General features: G+C 43.1%; 1 protein-coding gene across 1 annotated transcript in view; it reads right to left on the bottom strand.

Moving 5' to 3' along the window:
• LRRC72 (leucine rich repeat containing 72) overlaps positions 1 to 9,167 on the bottom strand; it is a gene marked incomplete at both ends in the record, with an annotated part of 39,229 nt that extends 30,062 nt beyond the window's left edge. Inside the window, 2 exons of the mRNA XM_081146980.1 lie at positions 2,262 to 2,422; positions 8,969 to 9,167. Of these exons, the coding sequence (XP_081003106.1) occupies positions 2,262 to 2,422; positions 8,969 to 9,167 (360 nt within the window). The remainder of the gene's footprint in view (positions 1 to 2,261; positions 2,423 to 8,968) is intronic.
• Between the last annotated feature and the right edge of the window lie 13,227 nt (positions 9,168 to 22,394).

The raw sequence follows: 22,394 nt of genomic DNA, 5'->3' as shown, positions 1-22,394 counted from the left end.
AAAGTAAGAAAGTTAGTTTGGGGTCACATTATTTGTGCTAGCTTTGAAATTTAGGCCCAAAGAGTGTACTTTGTGTACAAGCAAAACTTTTATAGGCCTAAGAACTCTAACTTGAAAGTCATAGTTTATGTAATCTACAGCGTAAAATTTTCTGGTAGGCATACATATCTATGCACATGTATGTGAAATACATGTACTCACTGCAGGGTAAAATCAGTGTAAGTCCAACGAGCTCTGATGTTTCCCATGACAGCTACATCAATGCTTTTAACTATCCATTACCAAGCTGTTTTAAAGTCACTGACTCCATTCTGGGGCAATGAGGAAATACGACAGGATTTTTAAGCTGGAGAAAAGATGCGAAAAACCCAGGCCTCGGGGAGAGGACTTGCAGGGACACGCGTGAGGGCCCGGGGAGCAGAGAAGCGCAGACAGGAAGCAAGGCTGCCGCTGGGAAATCAAAGCCCGAGCGACGCGCCGCCCGAGGCCGCGCGGAGCGAGCGGGGAGCGGGCGACAGGGGTGTGCGGAGAACTGATGGGCCTGAGAACCCGGGGGAGCCACAGGGGATCACGGCCACGGGATGTGCGGAGAACTGATGGGCCGGAGAACCCCGGGGAGCCACAGGGGATCACGGCCACGGGATGCGCGGAGAACTGATGGGCCTGAGAACCCCGGGGAGCCACAGGGGATCACGGCCACGGGATGTGCGGAGAACTGATGGGCCGGAGAACCCCGGGGAGCCACAGGGGATCACGGACACGGGATGCGCGGAGAACTGATGGGCCTGAGAACCCCGGGGAGCCACAGGGGATCACGGCCACGGGGTGTGCGGAGAACTGATGGGCCTGAGAACCCCGGGGAGCCACAGGGGATCACGGCCACGGGGTGTGCGGAGAACTGATGGGCCTGAGAACCCCGGGGAGCCACAGGGGATCACGGCCACGGGATGTGCGGAGAACTGATGGGCCGGAGAACCCCGGGGAGCCACAGGGGATCACGGCCACGGGGTGTGCGGAGAACTGATGGGCCTGAGAACCCCGGGGAGCCACAGGGGATCACGGCCACGGGGTGTGCGGAGAACCCGGGGGAGCCACAGGGGATCACGGCCACGGGGTGTGCGGAGAACTGATGGGCCTGAGAACCCGGGGGAGCCACAGGGGATCACGGCCACGGGGTGTGCGGAGAACTGATGGGCCTGAGAACCCGGGGGAGCCACAGGGGATCACGACCATGGGGCGGCGCGACTGTCAGGGAGCATGACCCGGCCTGGAAATGCCGAAACGGAGGTGCCGGTGGCCCACGCCCGCCCAGGGTCCGGCCGCAGCCGGGTGTCAGGGTGGGTGCGGCCTGGCCAGGCGGGGTGGCCAGGTTTCCGTGAAGGGCCTGCCTGCACAAAGGAGGGAGCCAAGCGTGGTGAGGGGACAGGAGAGGGTGGGTGTCGAGTTCGTGGGAGAAACAAAAGGCCCTGGGAGGCGCCGGGGAGTTCCAAGGAGGCGAAATCTGCATGTGCCCTGCGCAGCGCGGGAGAGGACAGTACCCAGGGGCGGCGCTAAATCTGGGCAGCGATTTCAGTGATCTGAGGAGGGGAAAGTCAGATTTCAAATTAACTGGTTAATAAACCAGGAGATGGAAAACCACCCAACAAAAATGGGGGTGGACGGTTCTAGAAGGGGGAGGGCGGCAGCAGCTTTCTCCGCTGCCCGATGCCTTAGGATCTGGAGACACGGGAAAAAGTTGGATAACTGTGGGTGTATTAAATCCCCGAAGAGCGAAGCCTGTATCTAGACCTGCAGAAGGAAAGGTCGTCTCTGAGGATCCCCGCGCCTCGCAGCGCAGGGCCGCGGCGCCCTGCTTTCGCGGGCGCAGCCTGCAGACCGGCCGCGCTCGGGGCGCATTTCCCACAGCTCCCGCCACCCGAGCTTATTCTTTATGCCATTATCTCAACTGCCGTCAACTCTGTAGTATCCATCCCAGAAACCCCTGCTCGGTTTGCACCGTGGGGAGCATTTCGGGGTTCAACACGTACACTGCTGAGTCAAGGCCCAGACTTACAGCGTCCCCTGCTCCCCGCGCTGCGTCGTTACCCGCGCGGCAGCGGGAAGAGGGGCGGGCCGGCCTGGGTCCCGGCGGCCTCCCACCTCCACGCGAGTCCGGAGCCCGGCCCCGCCCCAGGGGCAGCCTCCAGCCGGCAGGGGCTGTCCCGCAGGGCAGGGACCCCAGGGGCTGTTGGCGTGGGGGGCAGGGCGGGCGGTGCCCTTACCCTGCGGCTCATCCGCAGGGCGGCTGCCGCGGCCCTCGCTGAGCTCACGGAGTGTCGGGAGCGGGAGGCGCGGGGCGCATGGTTGGGGTCCCAGGTCATCGGGATACCGGGGCGGCCGGCGGCACCTGCGAAGGACCCAGCCAGGCCCGTGGCTCGTGGTTCTGTTACCAACAGTAACCGGTCTCAGAGCCAGTCGGCACCAGGTTACACCTGAGCCCAAACCCCGACCTCTGTGACGTCGCGCGCGGTTCCCGCCGCTCCCGCCGCGGGGTAGCTCCGACACACTCGTGTTTCCGAAACCTGCGCGGTGCTTTCGTGGATGCCGCAGAGCAGGTCACCAGCGACGCCGGAGTGGGCCAGGGGACCCCACCCAATAATAATTATTTTATTGATCTGAGATCAGGATATCAGAAAATTTAGGTTCTTGAAATTGGATGACCCTGGTGACCACGGGCCGCATGTGGCGGTGGGGGTGACGCAGTGAGTGCCTTGTGGCATCCCAGTGGAGCCTGAGACAAAAGGAAAAAAAAATCAGTGCTGTTGATCCTGTCTTCATTTAAAATTTTAACATTTTGTTCACCATGGATGTTTTGCAAAATACTGCATCATGATTTATTTGCTGAGTTCTTGGTGCCACCTTAGGGTTTTGCACTAAGGCCAGTGCCTCACACTAAACCCAGTCCTGGACCGGAGACAGGGGATGGGGTGGCGGGATCAAAGCAGCCCTAGGTTCAGGGTGCACACAAAAAAAAGAAGAAAAAAGAAACACTTTGCTGAGGTTATTGGCCAAGAGAAAGTGTGTATTTGTTCAGTAGCTGAGAAGTCCTTCCTCTGGCAGAAAATGGGTATGATAAGCCACGATTTGGCTAGAACTTGATGTCTCCCCAAGTTCTGTTGGCACCTCTAGCACAAACTACCTTATAATCTTATTTATATGAATTTGATTCCCCTCTCACTTGGGAAACTTTGGAGGCAGGATTCTGTCTGTGCCGTCACAGTCTTTTGTCAGGGACTAGCAAACTGCATTTAATAAATGTTGAGTCAATCGAATGAGTTGGCTTCTTGGCTCCAAATATGAACTTGAAATATAAGAATTAAATACAGCTTAAAAAAAAAGAGGTTACTTGCATATAGAAATTCTGGTGTTAGAATAGAGCATTAAAAATATGTCACTGCAGAAATCAAACACACGCACTATTTTAGTACTTCTAGAAAGTATTTAGGCCTGGTGGGGCTGGGTGGGTAAAAGTCCTCCAAGTTACTGTGGAGAGAGTAATAATCTGAGAACTACTATTTAAATGGTTTTTATCTCATAAATAAAAACCAGATGAGAGGAATGGTCCACTGAGAAAATGTACAAAGGAGCTTACCAGTAAGCTTTTGTCTCCAATTGTTGCTGTTAGTATGTGTTACAGAATTTCAGGTATCATTTATAAACATGCTACATGGAAACATGGAAATGTATACTACTGGGTCAATTTTGTACATTACACAAATGTGAGTTTTAGAATCTTACCCAAAATACTTTCAGAGAGCATTTTATAGAAGTAAACTACCAACCAGCAAATTTCTACTAAAATCACATTAAACATTTTATTCTTGACTTTTTGTCAACTCTTTCAACTTACACTGATGAAGACTAGAAAATAAATTAAAAAACAAAGCACCCCAGCTCTGTTCTTAGGAAAATAACTCCTTTATTGTAAGGTCTTAATGTGTTCCCTCTTCACGAAAAATTTGCAATCTAACTGATCATGAGAACTAAAACAATGCAGATTTAATTATGGGATGTGAAGGGTGGAGGTTAGTGAAGGGACTTCTTGGATGAAAAGTCCTTCCTAGACATCCTCACACTGGTGGTACAAAATTTTTACAAAAGCAGCATCCCTGGCAGAGGGAGCAGAGAGAATTTTTAGCTCCATGTGGTGGGAATCCAGCCTGAAATTTTAAAAATTCATGTAAAATGTATATTCTCCTTTACAATCAATCTTGTTTTCATATAAAAATAAAGTGGTTCCCCCTCACTCCTCTTGAATCTTTGAGTAATATTTACATTGAAGCAAGACACACTGTGTTTATCCTGTGGCTTTGCTGCTCTGGCATGCTTCCATCGCCTGCAGGGGTATGCATACCCCAGTTTGAAAGCTCTATCATATCATGTATGTGGATTTGGATAAGAAGAGCGAGCCTGTGCTCCAAGTCAGGGCATGTGGGGTGTAGTCTCAGCTATGACATTAACTAGTTGTTGGCCACCTTTGAGTGGCTTAATGTCTCTGCTCCTAGGTTTCTTCAATGCTAAGGTGAAGTTGGAAGTTTAGCTCAAAAATATCTATTATTTACTTATACTTTCCTAGAAAGGTGGTATGTATTGAGTAACAGATTCTTGTTGAGATGTTGACATGTAATTGTTTTTAAGAACAATTTCCCAGTGAAAAATGTGTGAGGAAAAACTTGCGCATATGATGACTATCATTAAAGCTACATAATTTAAAAAATTCTCTTCCTAATTTTGTCAACAATTCCAGTGATCAGTCTGGATGTTATTTTTCTAAGTGAGTAAAAAATATTTATTAGATAAAATAATCATTATCGGCCATTTCCTACCACGTAGAATGAGCATAGGATGGACAATAAATCAGCCACAATAAAATCTTATATGCATAAAAGGTATATCTATTATGATATTTGCTGACCACAGCACAAAAATTTTCATTGTTATAAGTTTAAATAAAACACCATTTTAATTGACAGCTATCATTTTTTGTCTGTTTACAGGAAACAAAATTAACAATACAATGTTGGGAATTCATGGAATTCCTTATGTGTCTTTCATGTTACTGTACATCACATGAGAAGAGTCACTGACCGCCTTTTTCAGGAGCATATTTTAGGATATTTGTGTAATGAACAGGCTTGGAAGGTAGAGACCGTGTCTACCTCCAGAGCAAAGGGCAGATGTTTTTTGTGTTATGTGTTTTTTTGTGCAGCATAATAAAAATAATGTCTCTCTCCCTTGTAATAAAGATAAGGTCAGACAGACTTACTGCTCAATGTAAAATATTTGGGTTCCCTAAGGTCAGGGTTTCTCTCCTATAACACACCCCACTGTATGTGGTCTCATCACCTGGACTGCTTTGCATTGCCCTCTGGGAACTGTGGCTACGGGAACTGGTGTAAATACTGACACTCTGGCTATACTGTTACTTTGAGTAATAAACTGGCTTTAGTCTCTCACCCACAAGTCTCATATCTTCTGCCAGCATCTATGAAACAGTGGCTGACTAACTTTTGCTTCTGTATGTGCAGGTTTTTGTTTTTTAAATAACAGAATGCATCCATATAATTTGTCCTTCAACTTTCATATTTCTTCTTACCATCTCATAAATCTTTACCTTATAAATCCAGCTACTAAATTGAATTGTTGCATTATATTCCATTGTAATGTATCTTCTGGTTTATTTACTCTTTACTGTATTGGTGGATATTTATGTGGCCCAGTTTTTTGATATGATAAACGATGATGTAATAAATGTCTTTGTGCTCTCGAAATTCCTTCTTGATATTAATGAGTCATATATCAGTGTCTCTTTGTCTATAAGATGATATCAATCTTGTTAAAATTAGAGATAGTACTGGGTGTAAAAGTCATGTAAGTCATCAAAATTAATTTTATTATAGGATTTCATTGTGTAATGTCATTGAAATTACTAACCTTGCTCAATTTAGACTTATAAGTTCTTGTAGAAGTTTATCCTAAGCTGGCAGAGAAGTCCTGTTATGCTAGCAGGAATGCTTCATTTTACCACACATAGGATATAACAATCAGGCATAACTTCTTTCTCTCTATAAATGTGTGGGGATATTTAGGTGGGTATATGTGAACAATATATACACATAAATTTATGTGTGCATGCATGTGTGCATATGTTTACATACATGTACACACATGTACACACAGTAGTCAAACTCTACAATGGCCCCAGTAACCCCCACCTCATGGTTTTCACATACTTGTGTAATCAATTCTCTCCCCTTGCATGGTCTGGACTTATGAACTCATTTCTAATGAATGGAATATGGCAGAAGTATTGGATATCACTTCTGAGAGTAGGTGACAAAAAAAAGACCGTGGCTTCTCTTTTGGACACCTTCTCTCTTGTTCTCTGGTCTACTCTGAGCTAAACCAGTTATCATGTTGTGAACCGACCTTTAGGGAGGCCCATAGGGCATGGTATCGATATCTCTGGCTAACAGCAGACAGGACCTGAAGCTTGTCAATAGCTATGTGAATCAGCTTGGAAGCAGATCCCCAGTAGAGCCTCGAGATGACTACAGGCCTGGCCTGGACTGCAGCCTATGGGAGACTCTGAGCCAGACGCACCCAGATGGGCCTCACTCAGATTCCAGAAATGGAAAAAATAAATGTTTGTTGTCTTAAACTGCTAAATTTTGAGGTAATTTGCCAAGCAGTAATAGATAACTAATTATACATATATGTACATTATTATGTATTATGTAATAGACATTACACACACACACACACACACACATATATATTTAAATTAAAAATACACGTAAAACCAAAAAGGTGATCTTCTGTGGTCACACTCAATCCTTCTCAAAAGAATTCTTGTCCCTATCACCTGACAATTTCCAGATTAATATTTAAATCTGGAAAGACAAATTTATTCTTGGAATGTTATCTACATGCAACCACATGTTTAAATGTAAAAATAAATTCAACTATTTTATCATAATAGATGATAATTTAGTTGGAGGATAATTTTAAAAAGGTTTTTACTAAACTACAACTTAATCTAAGTTGAGTGTTGATTAAAAAAAAATCATTTGCCAGAATGAATTCTATTACCAAGTCAATATATATCTTTCTCACCTGCTTATGAAAACTTTTTGAATGTGCTATGTATTTTTTTTAAAAAATGGGATGGTATAAAGCATTATTATTTTGTCAAATTTGAGGTGTATTTTGGGGCTCATTTTCACCTCTCTCATTATATGGGTTCCTCTGAGACTCTAACTCAGGGATCTGAAGCTGAGATTTTTTTCTTCACACTCTTAGAATTTTTAGGTAAATTTTAGAATGAGGTCTAAGCTTGGAAGTCATTTTTCTTTTGGGCCTCGATTAGTTTTGCAGACGATCGCTGTTAGAAGTGGCATCCAGGATTTTGGGGGACAGATTCTCTCTTGCTCTGATCTGCACAGTACAGTGGCAGGGAGGGAGGGAACCCCAAACAAGCCCCGGGAAGCCTGGGTTTCCACGTGTGGCAGTCTTGGGGATCGGGCCATTCAAAGTGCTCCTCTCAACGCATGAGGAAGCTGCTTTAGATGACTTAACATCCTTCATTTACTCATTCAGGCACTGAACTTCACCGAGTCCCAACCGCAAACCACTCTGCCAGGAGCTGGGGTATGAACAAGGCACCCCCCAAGGGAGGAGACGTAGGAAGCAAAGCGCACGGGTGCCGCTGCTTTAGACACTTCAATTGTACTGGTTCTGCGGGGTTTTGGCTGTCATTCAAACGGTTCCTTAAGGATCTCGCTATTATTTCCTTAGAGCCTGAAGTGTTTCAATTACTTTTGCACACAATTCCAAACTATCTTATTGGCCACATTAACTGTGTGCTCTCTACAGCCTTTATTCAGCGAGCAGGCTTTCATTAATGATGTTTTCAGTACCACCTTTTCGCACGAAGCAACAGGAGAGGAAGGTTCAATAACCATTTTAATTGGAGGCGCTACATGTTGAAAAGTAGTTCAGAAGAAATAGTTCTCAGAAAAAGTACAAAGGCGTTGAGAGGATTTTACATTGCAAGTTTAATGCTTCTGTAGTTTCAAAAAATAATTTTTTGTTTCACAAATCTATTTTAGATTATAACAAAGAAAGAACATTTGTTTTCACAATCAGAGTACATTTTCTAAGAAGCTTGGAGATTTTCCATAAATTTGAGTAGAAAAGCTAGACTAATCGCTAACTTAGGCTCTGTCCAGTTCCTTACCCTTTCCCTAATGATCTGGACCATGCAGTAAGAAGCAGAAATCAAGCTGAAGGCCACTAGAGCCCTACCACTCAGACAGGTGATGGCTGTGGTGGCTTTGCAGGCATGGGCTATTTAAAAACGGGTGGAGGTAAGGGAGAGAGAGAGAGAAAAGGAGAGGAACAAAGGGAAGGGACACACTGTGACTAGGGATTATGTTGCCTTCCGATCGCCCTCATCTTTTGAAAACAGATGTGATTCTTTAGGGGCACTGTTTTATTCTCCATCCTGTGGCCCAGTGAGGCTGATGATCACATAATCATTCTAAACTTCTGGCATTAAGGGTGGGCATAAGGTCCATGCCAGAGTCAGCGGAAGAACTCCTCCTCGATGTTTCAGACTTGAACTAAGGGGAAAGGAGGAGTCTATTCCTTGTGCTGAAGCTGTGTGGTTTAAGGCCTAAAGTTCTTGCTGTGTGCTGCCTTAATATCTGAAACTGGGAGGGCCTCACACAGCCTAACTGCAGTTCCCCTCTCTAAGGCTCCCACAGACAGGGTCCCCTAGACAGCACCCCTCCTTATCAAACAGACCAAAAGTAATTGATGCTTATCCCTGATTAGCAGGTTCAAGTTCCCTGCCAGCCCGCAGAATTATTCAAGCAATCCAATCACATCCTTGTGTGGGAACCAAGGCACCCCACCCTCTTATTACCATTACTACAAAGCCTGCCTCCCGCAGCTGCTGGCTGCTCCCTCCAAAGCCTCTGGGTGTTCGCTTTGTTCGAGAGTGCAACTCCTGTGTGGTCCTGCATGGTACACAGTGTCCTCCTTGGCTGGGCCGTGAGTACAGGTGACTGATAAACTGCTGCCAGTCTCATCTCTGCCATGTCAGGTGTCATGCATTTGGTCATCCCCATAAGCCTACGGTGGGAATTCCTCCCTTAGGTGAAGAGGGAGCGATTAGAACAAACTATAGTATAAACCGCATGCTGCCAGGCATGTCCCAGCCTTGTAAAGGAGCTGGGCTGAGAGTACAAAGCCAGCACAAAGAGCCACAGAATCAGGAGAGAGAGGGAGACCTGAGGACTTGGGGTTCCTGGCTTTCCTACACACTTCACTCAAACTCCCACTCTTACCTCCACTAGCTTGATTAGAGTTTCTTTCCACCACTAACAGTCACCTCACTACTACTCAGTGAAACAAATGATATTTGGTTCTCTTTATTTGAATTGAAATTAATAGCCTTTTTATTTACATAAGTACAAATATATACTTATACATTTATAAGTATATAATTATGTGACTTACATATTCCTTTCAGGATGACAGAGTATAGAATAGGTATAGAAGACTCATGATGGTCCAATGTCATGAACAAGGAAAAACAATTCGAGGCTCTCCCTCTCGGGAGCACGCTGAGCCCTTCCTTTCCCCTTCTACCACCCCCAAGGCCAGTTACCTTTGCCTTTGCCTCTCCTGAGCTCCCAGAGCCCTTCTTTCACTTCCGTAACTTGTTTCCTGAGCCCATGCAGCCCAGCTGGCTCACTTCTGTTACCTCTGTAACTTTCTAAATAAACTTTCTAATTTGAAATTTTTTTTTTTTTTGAGACACAAAGGGCATATTCTGCAGTGCGATAAGGAAAACATCACCTTCCTAAAAATCATCCCTACGAAGAAAATCAGGTATTAAGAAATTAGACTATTTCCTGTCAAATAGTACTTATATTTAAAAGCACTGAAATTCTTCTTGAAGACCTACAGTTTTTCTGTCTAGACAATGAGAGGATCTTAAAGTTTATATGCTGATAAGCTTCAAAAATTTTCTTTAATTGAGGTAAAATTCACATTACATAGAAATTAACCATTTAAAATGCAGTGGAATTTATTACATTTACCTTTATCTAGTTCCAAAACACTTCTATCAACCACGAAGAAGGCCCCTTGCCCATTAAGCCAATGATTGCCATTCCTCCCTCTCCCCGGCCCTGGCAATTACCAATCTGCTCTGTATGTCTGTGGATTTAACTCTTCTGGATAGCTTATATAAATGGAACCATAGAGTATGTGACCTTTTATGTCTAGGTTCTTTCACTTAGAATGTTTTAGAGGTTCAGGCATATTTTAGCATGAATAAGTATTTTGTTCCTTTCTAAGGCTGAATGATATTTCATTGTATGGACACACCACATTTTGTTTATCCATTCATCTACTGATGAACACCTTGGTTGTTTTTACTTTTCGGCTGTTGAGAATAGTGCTGCTACATGCATTTATTTACCAATCTTTGAACACATGTTTTCAATACTTTTAGGTATGTGCCTGAGTTGAATTACTGGGTCATGTGGTTAAACTATGTTTAACCTTTGAGGACCCACTGCAGTGTCTTCTACAGTGGCCCACCATTTTACTTCCACCGGTAATGTATGAGGGTTTGAATTTCTCTGCCCCTCACTCATACTCACTATGATTTCAACTTGCTTTTACTTAATGACTAATGATTGAGCGCCTTTTCATGTGCTTGCTGGCTATTTGTATATCTTCTTTAGAGAAATACCTATTCAATACCTTTTCCCATTTTTAAATTATTTTGTTTGCTTTTTGGTTGTTGAGTTGTAAGAGTTCTTTGTATATTCTGAATACTAGCTGGGTGCCAGATACATGATTTGCAAATATTTTCTCCCATTCTGTAGATTGTATTTATAACCTGATGATTTTGTACCAATTGTTTCTACCCCTTCTCTAGTTAATGCTAATTATAATTTATCCTGCAGGTATTATTTGAGTATTCTTTTTTCTACCTTATCCATATAATAAGAGCATTGGTTAAAGAGCCAGTGAGTTAGAATAGGGTCTGCATGGCCCACCTTCCTGGCCACAGTTCTTGGTCTAAAGGTAGGTATCTAAACTTAAGTGGGCCTCACAACCCTAGCCACAACTATTGGTCAAACCACAGAAGCCAGGCCAATCAGGATCCTTTCCTAGAACCTTTTCTTTATCTTATCACTAAGCTGTTAGTGTATGAGCCTAGAAGCTGCCATCAGCCATGTTTCTTTTTACATAGAAAGTGGATCTAACTGCATACGAAAATAAAACTAACACACAGAGCAAGAGACCAAGTCTAATGGTATCTGAGTCTTGGTTCTAGCTACCTCCACACTTGCTTTCACTGCAGTCTGGCAATGCAAGTCAATATACTTCCCTTTGGTTTAACCTGGTGTGCATTAAGATCTCTCTACTTTAAGTCAAGAGTCTGACCAAGTCAGTTGATATGGGAATATTTTCTTGAGGGTGTATCTCATATTATCATGACATTTTTAAATGCACATATCATTTCTTGGGTCTACATTCTGCCCACACTGATCCTAATTTTTACTGTAACACTTACCTAGAGCTTGTGTCTATTGACCTCCCTGTCTGACCCCCAAATCCCAAACTAAGAACTAATAGAAAAATTTGAAATTATTTCTGGTAGAATTGTTATCTATCTCTTTAAAAATTTACATTAAAATTATTGGACAGCTGCCAAAAGCTTAAAGTACAGCTTCATTTTTTTGGAATTAAATTAAACATCATAACCCTGTTAGCGTTTTCTATCTATAACTGGAATGAATGTTGTAAAAGAGCATTTACTAAAAGGAATGTGTTGTGTGATAAATGTAGGTGGTCCAAAACTATTTTTATTGCATTCCTACTTTTGCTCATAAACTTTTAAAATATTGTCACTAAAGTGTATCATTTGACAAAAGGAAGTCAACTAAGCCCTTTATATGACATTACTTTAAATAATCTTTTCTATATTTTCTAAGTTGGTTTGTATGGTTAATCCATCACCTATTGTGATATTAGGTGGTGAAAATGTCATGCATCCTGTCTTTGGTGTAATTACATACATTCCTTTCCAATTTTCTTTTGTTGACTTTTGATATATTTTGTATCATAGCTTTGGTAACTAGGATGTCTTTTGGGTGAAGAAAATCCCTATTTCCGATCTTTGCCATTTACAAATTAATGACTCAAAGTATTACACATGCACTCTCATAATTGTTTATCTTGGTGTGGCCCATGCTGAAAATGATTTCTACTATCAAAATTATTCTGTTCTTTGACATGATCTCTTGGTATTTTCTTTTTTTGGTTCTGTTTTCTCTAAAAGTTCAGGAATTGCCTGTCGGAAGCCCCTTGACAAGAAAATTTACCAAGAACATTATTGGGTTGGTAGACTTGACAGTTTTTTGTTGTTTTTTTTACTAAGAAATTATAGCTTCCATAGCTTAACTTCTTACCCTACAGCTATTTTCCTTCTCACCTCATTTTTTTTTTTCATATACTATTCTTATTTGAATAAACTATTTTTATTAACTTCATTTTGTTACTTAGATATGGATCAAATCTCAGCTGTATAGCTACGGCAACAAAACAAGTTCATATTTTGTATTAATTAAGAGCATTTAAGGAACTTTATAGAACTGGTGGAATGACCCTGAGGCTCTTGACTGGAGTTCCGCATGAGAGAGACCCATTGGGAAATCATAAAGTCTGTTTCTTTCCAGGGCAGCTTCAAGCCCTGGATCATATATTGTTTACCTATAAGTGATCCTGGTTGTTGCTTCTAATAACCCAGAGTACAAGTCCCACTGATTCATCAGGCATGGAACCACTAGCAGACTCATTGGCAATGATAGGTGCTGACTTTGCAATAAAATTATCATCAGTTAGGGTATTTTTCATTATAATATCAGGATACTAAACTCTACTTGTTTGAACAGTAAAGAAATGTCTTACTTCCATTAATAAGTCCAAAGGGAGAGCATAGTCTCGGCTCCACATAGTCAGGGCCAGAGCTCTAGATTAGCTCTCTGCTAGTTTTGAATTCCACACTTCTCTGTTAGCTTCCCCCATCACAAGACAGTGATAGCAGTTCCAGATTCCACATTCTGATATGTCACTGTTGAGAGGAAGAAGAGGGCCTACTTTCTATTGTCACCTTCCTACCAGAGGGGAAACCTTTCCTGAAACTTTTCCCTGAATGCTTCCTTTCATGTAGCCTTGGCCCGAACGAAGTCACATGCTCACCTACTGGCAAGGGGGTGGTATTGCTATGATTGGTAGACAATGAAGATCCACTCTGATGTGCTACACCAGGCTGCGCTGCCAGGTGGACCCTTCCTGGCTCAACTAGGAGGCAGACAGTCCACACCCATCTGCCTGTACTCCCTCCCACATGGGTGCCGTCCTCCCCTGGCTAAAGCTCCTTCACCACCCACCAGGCTGCTCTCCTTCCACGAGGACATGCTTCTCACCTGGCTTCAACTCTGACACTGCACCGGGTTGTCGTCCCACCCATGACCGCTCTTCGGATGCTCCAGCAATGTGCTGGAGACCCTGAACCCGCAACGTGGGCCCACTCCACACATGGACGCCTTCCTCACCAACTCAGTCTCAGATACCCATGCCTTCCTTCACGCTGCTGAGACTGACTGCTTATCCAGCAACAGTCTGTCCCTTCAGGAGTTAAAACCTTGCTCAGATGCAACTTTTATAGCAGCCTATTTAAGGAAGCAAGTTGATACGCAAATAGCTATGTAAAAAAATTTTTAAAAAGCTATGAGATTTTTCCCCAATTCACATAAAAAAGGGAGTTGTCTGAATAGAAAGCTGTGATTATACATGTACACTATTGCTATAGTATGTACAGCTAGCAAGTGTGGTTTTCATAAATTAAAAAAATATATATATAACTATTCTCCCACTCCATCAGCAGTAACTCGATTTATAGATTTAGAACATAGCAATTTCAAATGACATTTTAACTTTTAAAACTTTGTAGTGATATTTATCCATTGGAAATGTAAAAATAAGAATCTAGCCCTGTTTGGCTGGAAATGAATTTAAAATAGAATAGTTGTTTTTTGAGAGTTAATGTCATGGTATTTCTGACCAGTTCCTACCAGAACTGCATCACTCTTGCCACCAGAAGGCAACTTAGAGTGGCATAAACCTTTTATGTTGCTGTATTAACTATAGGATTTCCATAGCTGGTGCATTTTACAGATGACAAGACGGAGGCACAAAGAATAAAGCAACTGGTCCAGGGTCACACAGCTAGTAAGAGGGACAGGGAAGGACGTACTCCCAGGCCCTGACACTCCCTAGTGTGTGCTGATCCAGGGGAAATAAATGCTTGGCTGCAGCATTATCTTTAACAGGAGAAAACTAGGAAATAAGAGTAAAGGAGAAAGGATTTATGAATCATCTGTCCTGTGGAAATTAAGCAGCTGTTAAATGATGTAACAGAGTCACATTTACTGACAAGGAAAGATGTTTAATTTATCATATAATGTTTGCTGTAAGAACTGAGTCAGGACCATTCACAGATTATAAAGGGAGTGTCAGTATAAAGCTATCAATGCCCAAAGCAGGACTGGAAAGATTCCAGGCAAACTGTCCACAGCGTCAGGCTGGTGAGGCGGCCAGAATTTGGGATTTGAGAAGAGGGACTTTAGGGGACAAAGGTAAGTCAACACAGAAGAGAAAGGGAACAAGGTCAGACAGGCAAGCTGAGGGAGGGGAATGCCCAGGTGGTCTATGCTGCCCAGAGGATGGGGGTGGATCCTGAAAACCAGAGTCTGGGGGCTCTCTTGACTCAGCTCCATGCAGGAAGCTCAGCTGCCCAGGCCAGCTCCAGGGTGATGTCAGGCATACTCGGGCCAGTGTGTTTACTTGGGTCCCTCATCTTCTCAGGTTAAACAGGGACCCTCTGCCTACCAGCCCACCCTAGGTAAAAGCTGGATAGAACTCAGGTATGTGGAGCATCCTTCACTAGAAGAAAAAGTTCAAAGGGGTCCAGGAGACTCAGGGGTCCCTTCTGGAGCTTCTGTTGGGGATTGACCATCCCTCAGTCACAAATGGGCTACTCAGGACATCCTGACCTAGCTTCTGTTTAACTCCCCTCAGAAGCAGCTCAGGAATCTCCATCACTTTCTAGGAAGGCAGCTGATGCTGGGGGGGAACACAAGAGTGAGATCAGCTCTTGGGCTGGGGAGATAGGTGCCACGGTTAATCTGCCAGTCCAGCAATTTTCAACCGGTGTGCCACAAGAATTTTTAAAACATGCAATACCTGTTTAGTCTGGGGCACTGACCTCTTTTCCCTTAGATTGTTGAAAAAAAAAAAAAAAATGACAACATTCAACAAGGTAATAGCCGTCCAGTGTGAGTGAATCAAAATTATACCTATTTTTTGGCAGATTGTCAAAAATATACTTATTTGGTGTGCCGCAGAACTTTAGTAATTAGTTTGTGTGTGTCATGAGATGAAAAAGGTTGAAGATTGCTGTGCTAGTCTGCTGCCTGTGAACCCTGTGTCATTCTATTCAAGAGACCACCTTTTCTTTCTGACTGTGAGTGAGGACCGACATCCAGGATGCAGAGCCAACTGGGTAAGGCCAGGAGACTCGAACTCCGTGTCATAATGGCTTCTTCTATTTTCATATCAGTCACAATATGACATTACTTGTTATCATATAGTACCATTGGCTTTCCCTGCTAGACTCAAACTGCACAATGGCCAGACCCTGAGCCCAGGATCAGAGGAAGACTGCACCTGGCCCTCATGGGCAGCTTTCTCTAACTGGTCACACAGTCAGAGGATAGCTGGGGCCTGCAGGGGAGAGGTCCTCATGCTTGGAGTCTCTATTGCTACACTCTCAGGGTGGTCCCAGGACTTCTCTCACAACGGCATGGTGGTTATCGTCCGGTGGTTTTATGTCTTAGCAAGTTCACCACTGGGTTTCAGTGGTCTTGAGCATTTTCCTAAAGCAGTCTGGCTATTAAGCAAATGCCAAAGTCTTTTCAGGTAAGATTTGGTGACTTGTAAAAGTTAGAAACTTGATGCAATTAAAATGGAAATAATTTTATGGAGGAGAAAGTCCAACTGGAATTTTGACTGGGCTGCATTGAATTTATAGATTAATTTAGGGAATATTCAGATCAATATAAATGATTAAGACTTCCCACCCAGGTGCAGGAACATGAAAGTTACTCACTTATTCAGATCAGTATCTCAGAGGGCAAGGCTATCTTCTTTGGCTCCCCCCCCCCCAGCCCCAGCCCTGCTTCTCTCTCTTTTTTAAAAATTAAGGCTGACTTGGCTATTTGTGGTTAAATTTGTGATATTGGGCATAGTCTCTGGCCAGATTTGTACTTGATCTTGATGGGGGTAAGGCTTCTGGAGCAATTTGAGGAAGTGGTGACGCATCGTTCTAGTATAGTTGGTGAATCGTTTAACTATGGGCTTTTTTTAACCTGGGGATTAAAAACAAACTTTTAGCAAAATGGTTTTTATATATATTCTACTTGAATAATAGATGGTGGCTATATTACAGTTTCTTGAGGCAAAGAATATTGCTCACTTATGAGAAAAATGCTAGTTCAATGTCTCATAAAAATGGCACATGTTGGGGGAAGGAACCCGAGTCGGCCGTGTCATCCTACCTCGCTACCGTTCTCCAGGTGTGTTAGGTGTAAGTGTGTCATAAAGTTGCATAAAGGGCCTCTAGTGCTGTGCTTCTATATCTTGGGGGCGGGAATGGCAAGGTTTCAGGTAGTGGAGTCTGGTGGTGGTGGCTCCCACATTTATTCTGTTTCTCACCCTTTGATGTTCTGGGAACTCCTGCTTCTGTCCCCTGTCTGCTATTTTTCTCCCCCCACCCCCAATATCCGTGGTTACCCCCACATTCCCTTTTCTCCTCATATTTCCCACGTTTTCTTCAGATCCCCTGCCTGCCATCGCCACTTCCACCACCAGGCTACTGCCCCGGGCAGTTCTGGCCCTAGCCCTGCTCATGCAGCCCATCCCATCACCACCGCCCTTTTTTGCACTCATGTCTGCTCTCTCCAATCTCGAATCCTTGCCTCTCTGTCAGGAGGCCTTCCCTAAGCCGTGTGACTTCATTTCTCTGCTGCCTCCAGAAGATCCCCTGCGGAGCCGGCAGCTCCTGCCAAGTCTCTCCAGGACTCCTCGTAGGGACTTACCCAGTGAAGCTTTGTTTAGGGTTCCCAAGAAATGAGTCACTTGAGCTCTCTGTCTAGGGAAAGCTCCTGCTTGCTTAGGGAGGCTAACAGGATGGTTGGATGCTCCCTGAACTGAAGTCTGCAAACCCCGGCTGAGAGCTTCATTGTTTCCTCTCCTTGATCTTCTTGCTTTGGATCCAATAGACCAGCTCCTTGTTCTGTCCATTCCAGCCAAAGGCGGACTCTGCCAGAAACTTGTCTGGGCATGATTCCCTTGGTGCTGTGCTTCTGTATCTTGTGGGCTTCTATATCTTGGGGGGCGGGGGAGTGGCAAGGTTTCGGGTAGTGGAGGCCGGTGGTGGCTCCCACATTTATTCTGTTTCTCACCCTTTGATGCTCTGGGACCTCCTGCTTCTCTGTCCTCTGTCTGCTATTTTCTCCCCCGTCCCCCAAGCAGAGACTCTCAATGCGGGGCGATGGGGTGGGAGGGAGGACAGAACATTTCATAATCTCTGGAGGTGGGAAACAGTTTAAAAGCACCTTTTCACTATTATAAGATCACTGTATAGTTTTAAGGTTAACAACTAAAAATTCTGTTCTTTTAAAAAGTTATGCTCAAGTGACTTCGTATTGGTTAACTGCAAAATTATTAAAGATAACCATCAGGAGCTCTTCACATCTACTGGAATGGCTATCATAAAAAAGACAAGAGATAACAAATGCTGGCAAGGCCATGGACAAAAGAGCCCTTGTGCAGTTTTGGGGAAATATAAATTGGTGCACCCACTATGGGAAACATTATGGAGATTCCTCAAACGATTAAAAGTAGAACTACCATATGATCCAGCAATCCCACTTCTGGGCATATATCCGAAGGAAAGGAGGCATATCTGTACTTTCATATTCACAATGGCCAAGGTATAGAAACAACCTAAATGTTTGCCATTTTATCAACAGATGAAAGAATAAAGAAGATGGGGTGGAGATATATGTATTTATTCTATTTTATCAACACCATATACCTGTGTATGTGTATATATACACACATATAGATACACACACACATATACCCACAGATACATGCATACACACAATGAAATATTATTCAACCATGAGAAAGAAGAAAATTCTGACATTAGTGACAACATGGATGGACCTTGAGGGCATTATGCTAAGTGAAATAGGCCAGACAGAGAAAGGCAAATACTGCATGGTATCACTTGTATGTGGAATCTATAAAAAGAGTTAGGTTTATAGAAACAAAGAATAGAAAAATAGTTACCAGGAGCCGGGGGGTGGGGTGGGGGTGGGGGTTCGGGAAATAGGAAAAGGCTGGTAAAAGGGTACAAACTTTTAGCTATAAGAGGAATAAGGCCTGAGGATTTAATGTATAACAAGATGACTACAGTTGATAACAATGTATTGTATAATTGAAATTTGCTGAGAGAGTAGAACGTAAATGTTCTCACAAGGAGGGGAAAAAACGTAAGCATGTGAGGTAATGTATATGTTAATTAACTTGGTAGAGAGAATCCTTTCAAAATGTATACTTATATCAAAACATCACAATGTATACTTAAAATATCTTACAATTTTATTTGTCAATTACACCTCAATAAAGCTGGGGGGGGAGGAAGACTCACTGAGTGAACACATTAAAAATTACAGCATTACACAGGGAAAGAAGGAGTTAGGGAGTTTCTAGATTTTGAGTATAAAAGGTGATGTATATTAACATCTTTCCATCAGTGTAACAACATTTTTAACAGTGGCACTCAGACATCTACAATTTCTGTTGACCTCTGATGTGTGACTTTTTTCTCAAATTAAATCAAGATTATTTAGTTATGTAGGGATAAAAGAATCTTGATTTGTTTGAGAAACACATTTGAAAAAGTTATGATGAACTGTAATGGGAAACACACTTGTATAGAAGCCTGGCCATAAGGTTGAAATTGATCATCACATTGTTTGTTTAGAAAAGAAAACATAACATTCAAAGAATATGTTGGAAGCATTGGATTTCTTCACATAAGAACACACACATTGAAAATGATGAGGCTTGGATAAAGCCTATATTACAGATTCTTTTTTTCTTTACTTAAAAGTGTTGAACTTAAAAAAAAACATGCATATATTATTGAATATACTAACAATCAGAATATTTTTGCATGTAGATACATTTTGGAAAAAAGAAAATAAAAAAGAAACTTTTGAATTGATGATACTAATGACTAGACTTTGAAAATAATTCTATAAGTGGAAGAATAAAAGGACAGACAGTTCACAGGCAGCCAAATATGCAGATTTTAGGCAGCAGCCTATCACTGCTCGCCTGGGTGGTCTCCCATTTCCCAGAAGACGGAATTGCTGAGCTTCGAGATAGAGTCAAGAGTACTCTGCACCTAAGGGGCCTTTGTGTGTGGGGAGCGTGGAGGGAGGGGAAATAGCTTTCTAAAAAGTCATAGATGGGGGTCAAAAAATCATAGAAAAAACTTTGTGAGTTATAGAAACCAACCCACTTACCCCCAAGAAAAACCACACCTAAATTCTTCCAGACAGATTAGAATCTTGCCTATTTCTGCAGACCTCCTGAGAAGGAGTTTCCATTTCCTTACTTCAGTATTTAACAGACTTCCTTTTCAAGAACACTGCTCTCTTGACTATGTTAAATCTTTGATAATACTGCCAAGACTTTTATTTGTTCTTATAATATCCTGTGCAGGGAAGGAGGACAGCTGAGTGAGCTTGTTTCAGGAACTCTTCCTCCCTCACAACCCCTTGGGCCCTCTTTCTCCACCCTTATAATTCCCATTCCTTTAAGGTAGGGATTGTGTGGGCTCTTTGGGGTCAAGCGGACAATATATAGGTTGAGGCAAAAGTTGGTTTACAGTTGTGAGTATGCAAAACACAGAGTTTATTCTTGTATCATTAATTACAGTATTATTTTCCATATGAACTATAAACCGACTTTTGCCTAACCCTGTGTAACTTGTAGGATTTAAGACTGTAGGGAGCAGTGGTAAAGTGGAGAACCAAGGCTACTCTACAGGCATTTAATTATATATTCATTATATGCACTGATTAGGCCAACCCAATATGACTTGGGAGTGAATTCTGCTTGAGAGTTGCCCAGTTCCATCCTTGCTTAGGCCCTTCCTAAAAGGGTAGGGCATGACAGTCAGGTTGCATTTGCCTGTGTCTTACAAATGAAAGACCAAGGCTTAGTTTTGCTGTGATGAAGGATGCTTCTTGGGTGCATTCTCTAATAGAATAAGCACTCTTGTTATAATTTCTTCTGGATACATATATTCTGCAGGAGATTTTAACATACACATTAGCTCCAAGAAGGCCCCCGATGATCCCTGTCTCCTGGTATTCATACCCTTGTGAGTTAGCCCTGTGTGAGCAGCAGTGTGGAAGTGGTTGTATGTGACTTCTGATGCTAGGTCATGTAAATCATTGCAGCTTTCACCTTTGTCTCTCATGTCCCTTGCTCCGGAGGAAGTCAGAGCCTTGCTGTGAGGACACTCAAACAACCCTGTGGAGAGGATCTGAGCCCTGCAACCAACAGCCAACACCAACTTGCTAGTCTAATGAGTGAGCCACCTTGGAAATGGATTCTCCAGACCCAGTCAAGCCTTCAGATGTCCCCAGGACCAGCCAGTATTTGACTACAACTAAATGAGAGACTCCAAGTGAGAACAGCCCACACGAGCCATTCCTAAGTTCTTGACTAGCGGAAGCTTGAGATGTAATAAATACTTATTATTGTTTTCAGCCACTAAGTTTTAGAGGCGATTTGCTGGGCAGTGATGATGACATGACAAATAGAGCTGGTAGATTTACAGTCATGCATCCACAACTGCAGGCTTCTGTCACTTAGAACAACTACAGCAATTGATCCCGGTGACCCATTCCTTTCAGCTTCTTTCTAAATTTTTTTCCAGCTTTATTGAGATACTATATAGTTAACATATAACATTGTGTAATATAAGGTCTACAACATGATGATCTGATATAAACATATACATTGCGAACTAATTACCACAGTACTGTTAACATATCCATCACCTCCTACATCCTCTGTTTCTTGGACAGTGGGATGGGAGATGTGTTCGTCCTCAGGAACATGCAGCTAGGAACAATGTTGAAAGCAGGGTGCTTTTCCATGGACACCTGCCATATTCTTCCCATGCGGTATTGGCTTTAAATGATCATTCAACAATAGCTAATATTAACTGAACTTTTACTATGTGGTAGCACTATGCTAAGAGCTCCACCTGAGTTATCCTCATATAATCCTCACAATAATCCTAACAGGTAGCTACTATTATTATATTTTGCCTGCTTACAAAACAACTCTTAAGGAGCTGATTAAATAAGCTGATGTCCAAGTAGCTGTGATTTTTTAAAATGCCACAAAATTTCCGTTCCCAAATATCTCTACAATTTCATGAGCATGCACCCTAAATATTTTTCAAAGTTGTCTCTAAACAGGGCAATCAGTCAGTTAATGAGTACAGGTACAGCAGGTGTGTTGTGCACCCCTCCCTATGAAAGCTACTGTGTAGCAACTGTCCAAGAAATTGGGTCTCCAAGATCTACCACTGCAAGGAGCTCAGCTGCTGTCGTCTAACATCCACACCTGTCTGCACCCACAATGTACTTCCTGTGAGATGCTCCTGGTCAGTGGCTGAGTGTGGCAGGGTCACTGATGCAGGGTGCAGGACTCCTCTGAAGGACGTCTCCCTGATGGCCCTGCTGAAATCCCTTAAGACTGCACTGTAGTCTGGGACTCCCACATGTCCTCTTTCCTTGCCTCTTACTTACCTGTGGTCTGACCTACATCACAGTCTAATCGGCACCCCTTCTTCCTGTTCTTTCCCATGTTCCCTCACAGGTGTTGTTACCCCTAATGAATGTCTTTCATAGCCAGCCCTGTCTTGGCCTCTGCTTCTCAGAAGGCCTGGACTAACATTTACTGACAGTAGATGAAGCATCTATGGTCACAGTGTGACATGAAAGTGGCATGAGCAAGCAGAAGAGAGCCTGGGGGAGGGGCGGGAAGAGATTAACCAAATAATTTATATGCATATATGCATAGCCCATGGACACAAACAATAG

The sequence above is a fragment of the Miniopterus schreibersii genome (assembly GCF_964146895.1).
Source record: "Miniopterus schreibersii genome assembly, chromosome: 9".
In the NCBI taxonomy this organism is placed as follows: Eukaryota; Metazoa; Chordata; class Mammalia; order Chiroptera; family Miniopteridae; genus Miniopterus; species Miniopterus schreibersii.
The sequence above is the reverse complement of the archived record's forward strand: the minus strand, read 5'-3'. Positions and strand labels throughout refer to the sequence as shown.